The sequence below is a fragment of the Austrofundulus limnaeus genome, unplaced genomic scaffold (assembly GCF_001266775.1).
Source record: "Austrofundulus limnaeus strain Quisiro unplaced genomic scaffold, Austrofundulus_limnaeus-1.0 Scaffold80, whole genome shotgun sequence".
Taxonomy (NCBI): Eukaryota; Metazoa; Chordata; class Actinopteri; order Cyprinodontiformes; family Rivulidae; genus Austrofundulus; species Austrofundulus limnaeus.
Window position 1 is genome coordinate 510848 of NW_013952482.1, and position 3953 is coordinate 514800.

A 3953-nucleotide genomic window follows, 5' to 3' on the forward strand; every position below is an offset into this window, starting at 1 on the left:
GTGTGTGTGTGTGTGTGTGTGTGTGTGTGTGTGGTTTAAATGCATTTGTTGGACCGAAAAGACAAAATGTACCAATGTGGTCCTACTGGTTTGCATTTTCAAATGTGCATATATTATATTTGTAATTCCTTAGGGTCACGACTGCTACCCGATGCTGTTTGTGTACGATGGAACCAAAGGCAACTTGACCTTTGGGGGCAAGCTGGAYGTCCCCAAGCAGGCAGCCCAGAAAGGCATCAGCGCCAGGGAACGTTTCCAGAACCTGGACCGTCGGGCCTCAGAGACCCAGAGCAAYGACAAGGATCTGAACACTCTGCACAAGAACAGCATCAGGTCAAGAGAGAACAAGTTAGAAAACAGAAATTTAGTCACAACCATTAAACACCTACAGTAATTCACCAACTTTGATTCTGACTTGTCTGAAAAAACGTTTCAGTCAAATCTCTGTGCTCGATGGAGGAAGAAACCAGTGCACCAAATTCTGCACTACTGGCATGGACGGAGGAATGGCCATCTGGGACGTCAAGGTAACACACTTATATGAACACATGCAGCCATGTTGCCTAATCTGGGTCTGAATAATATGATTCATAATATTCATTATTGTGTTTTCAGACTCTGGAGTCYGCCATGAAGGACTTGAAGATAGTGTGAGCTGAAGTTTACATGACTCCGTTCAAAGTTTAATCACTTTTGGAGACGCGAAGACTGCTGCTGCACTTCGCAAAGCTTTGTTGCCTTTTTCTTCCTTAATCAAGAATATTTTTATACCAGTTAAACAGTGTTTGTAGTCCATCTGAAGCTTTTTGCTGGCTCATCTATTTCAATGCTGGATACAGAGAAGCTGACCTCAGATACTTAATGTGTTTAATTAGTGCTGCCAAAATATTTCAATCTGAGCTGGATGCTTAACACTGCTTTTTCTATATATATATTATCACAACAGAATGCTGTAATGCTTATAATAAAAGGGTATGCTGGTCATAATATGTGTTTAATTAATTTCTTTAAATTAGTTTTTAGTTACGAAACTGAGAATACAGTCAACATGTGGAAGTTTAGATTATCAACAAAGAAAAAGGATGAACAAAATCTTTTCTTTTACAACCTCAAAYTGGATTTGCACATCTCCTAAACCCATATTAAATTTGCAATAGAACACAATAAACACAGCAAGTGCTTAAACTAAGAAGTTATGTTATTTTTAGGAAAAAGGTTGTCGTTTTCCTTCAGCTGCTCCCTTCTTCAGGGGTCACCACAGCAAGCGATCTCATACAAAAGATTTTGTGAATGTTTTACGCTGAAGCCYCTCCCYGAGATCTGCAGCCTCGGGWTTACAAGACCACACTGACCGCAGAGACACAGCAGCCCCATGTAGGGTAAGCTTTGCTCTAAGGTCGTATTTGTGCCCAAACAAATGTGCATTTATCCTTGTTTTTAGTGAAAGAATTTGAATGACTGATGGTTTTGTGTCAGTATGATGCTGAACTGATCCATTCCTCATTTTTAAAATACTTGCAGAAAGTTTTAAATTATAATTATTTGTTTTTAGGAAGCTAATTTATTGCACAACTCGTTTTTTAAAATATGCTCATTTGTTTAAAATGTGGTACATATCATAACAATTCGAAACAAAACATATGTAAAAGGTATTACTTTTAAAAAGAATCTTAGGGAGAAAATATTCAAGTATTTTGTAAAGTTGTGACCATTTATTTTGCTCTATTTTCTTGACTTGTGGCAGCCAGGTTGTTGTAGGTCGTTGTGCTCACCAGGGAGCTTTTGYAAACAACATGCAGGTGTCATATTTTTTTGAAAGGCTACTGTGGAACTCATTAAAATGAAATATTAGTATCTGAGTAATTTTCTACTTAATCTGTCTAATTGTCCTGTAAACAGTAGGGGGCGCCAATTAAGCCTACTTGCTTTCGACCTCTGCTGGCCTTTTGCTGAGGATCAGTTTCCTAAAGTGGACCATCAGATCTTTATGAAACCCCTTTGAATGCTTTCATTATACAGACTAGTTTTAAATGTAAATAATATATTTTAGTAATATTTTCTTTATTGGACATAAAATCTGTTTAAAAATAAAAAAATGAGGAAGTGGTRCATGGAGAGTTTACTAAGTGCAAAAAAGCAGCAAGTTCTAATTAAACAGTCATTAAAATCCGTTCAGTGGTTTAAGAGATTTTTTATTGTGAACCTTTATTTAGCCAGGCAAGTATGGCAGACAGTAGATTAAATAATTGTAATAACATATTAAACGAATATTTTGCACAATTTGCGCTCAGATTATATTGTGGGACAATAACAAAAACTTTATGTCAAATGACACAATTATTACCTTTTTGTATTTTTATATCCAGTGATTACTTTCTGCAAGTTTAATAAAATTTTGTCAAGTGGTTCATGTATGTTGGTAACAGCTGCGTGCAAAAACATCTGCGTCGGTGTGARCAGGCACAGTCCAGCTGTGTACCTGCAGCACCACCTAGCGGCCGGTAGCGGAACTTCATCATGAATTTCCTCAGCTGTGAATCAGTCCTTCAGAAGAAAAAAAATGAGTGATGAAAACAGCCTTCCTCATCGAGTCGTGATGATGATGATGATGAGGTGAACCGGCGGTTGTAGACACACTCACACACACACAGACCGTCATCAGCAGCATCAGCACCGACAGGTTCCCGACACCCACACTTCCGGACCGGAGAAAAGGAACAGGGCAGCTCCGGGTCGAGATGAATCCGTCTTCCGCCGTCCGATGCTGCTTGAACCGAGGATAAAGCGGAGGAGACGCCGGCTGCGTGTCGTTGAATCTCTGCTGAAGCGGTGTGTTCGCTCCCACACTCCGGAGGTGGAAACGGGCTTTTTATCCATCATCCGAACTGTCTGCCCTCAACTGTTGCACTGTAAATGAATCTTGTAAGGTAGGAGCCACCGCCGCGTGACATTTGAACCCGCGGACATTGTAATTTAACCGGATTAACACAGATTAGGAGATGTTGATGAGGATGMTAGCTCAAATGAGATGTTTGAAATTCACCTCATAAACAGTTTTATTTCATTTTCTAATTTGGAATTTATTTGCCTTATAAGTAAATAAAAATATTTAGGTTTATATAAATATTTTTGACCCAATATAGTCTACTTTTTTATTATAAGAATAGACCACTTGGATTTAAACAAATTAACTATTGATAAAAGAATACATCAAATAGGCTATTTTTTTGCATTTTAAATTAGGTAGTTTAAAAAGTCCAATAAAAGGTAAATTACTCGACAGCTAAGGCCAAGAGCAACAGTCTGTCTGTCAGCAAAATATCTCAAAGTACTTGAATGAAACTTTGAGTAAACAATCATTGAATAGGCTACATCTATGATTAACCTTTGGACTTAACCCCATTTAATCTTTGAACAAAACACCAAAAATCAAAGATTGTGTATTCTTTGAAGCATGTCTCCTGCTGCTGACCATGCCAGAATTTTACACCTTGATCATCTGACGAGAAAAGTAGCTGTTTGGTCCAAACCTTGAAAATAACATTATGTGAAAACCCACTGCAAGATGTTACCCTCAGAGGATGCGTCACGAACGACAGGACTACTTCAAAACTGACTGTGTTAAATCCATTTTTGTCTTTTCTAAGATCGGTTGGMTTTGGAATCCATCTTAAACTGAGCTGACTTCAAACATCAAGACATCAAATGGATAATGGTTACAATCTGACAGTTTCATAGAGTTTTGTCTGATAGTTTATAAAATATGGGGCTAAAAGTCAGACACACAAACACAAGGAAACATGGACAAAAACATCACCTGTCTTCACCTTGTGTGCTTTTTTATGATGGGTGATAATAAAGTATACATAAAGAAAACTTACTACAGTAAATTGAGTGTGTACTAAATAACAATTGTGTAAACAAAGTTATTATTATTATTATTATTATTATTA

The 3953-nt window shown here is 37.6% G+C and overlaps 2 protein-coding genes across 3 annotated transcripts in view; both read left to right on the forward strand.

Annotated features, from left to right (window-relative positions):
- arpc1b (actin related protein 2/3 complex, subunit 1B) overlaps positions 1-989 on the forward strand; it is a 6087-nt gene extending 5098 nt beyond the window's left edge. For both annotated transcript variants that reach the window (XM_014011384.1, XM_014011385.1), the window contains exons 8-10: positions 134-333; positions 437-527; positions 616-989. In XM_014011384.1, the coding sequence (XP_013866838.1) occupies positions 134-333; positions 437-527; positions 616-654 (330 nt within the window). In that variant the 3' untranslated portion in view covers positions 655-989. The remainder of the gene's footprint in view (positions 1-133; positions 334-436; positions 528-615) is intronic.
- Positions 990-2527: 1538 nt separating this feature from the next.
- Positions 2528-3953, forward strand: part of LOC106519637 (monocyte to macrophage differentiation factor 2) — a 7218-nt gene continuing 5792 nt past the window's right edge. Inside the window, exon 1 of the mRNA XM_014011387.1 lies at positions 2528-2927. Coding sequence (XP_013866841.1) covers positions 2914-2927 — 14 coding nt within the window. The 5' untranslated portion in view covers positions 2528-2913. The remainder of the gene's footprint in view (positions 2928-3953) is intronic.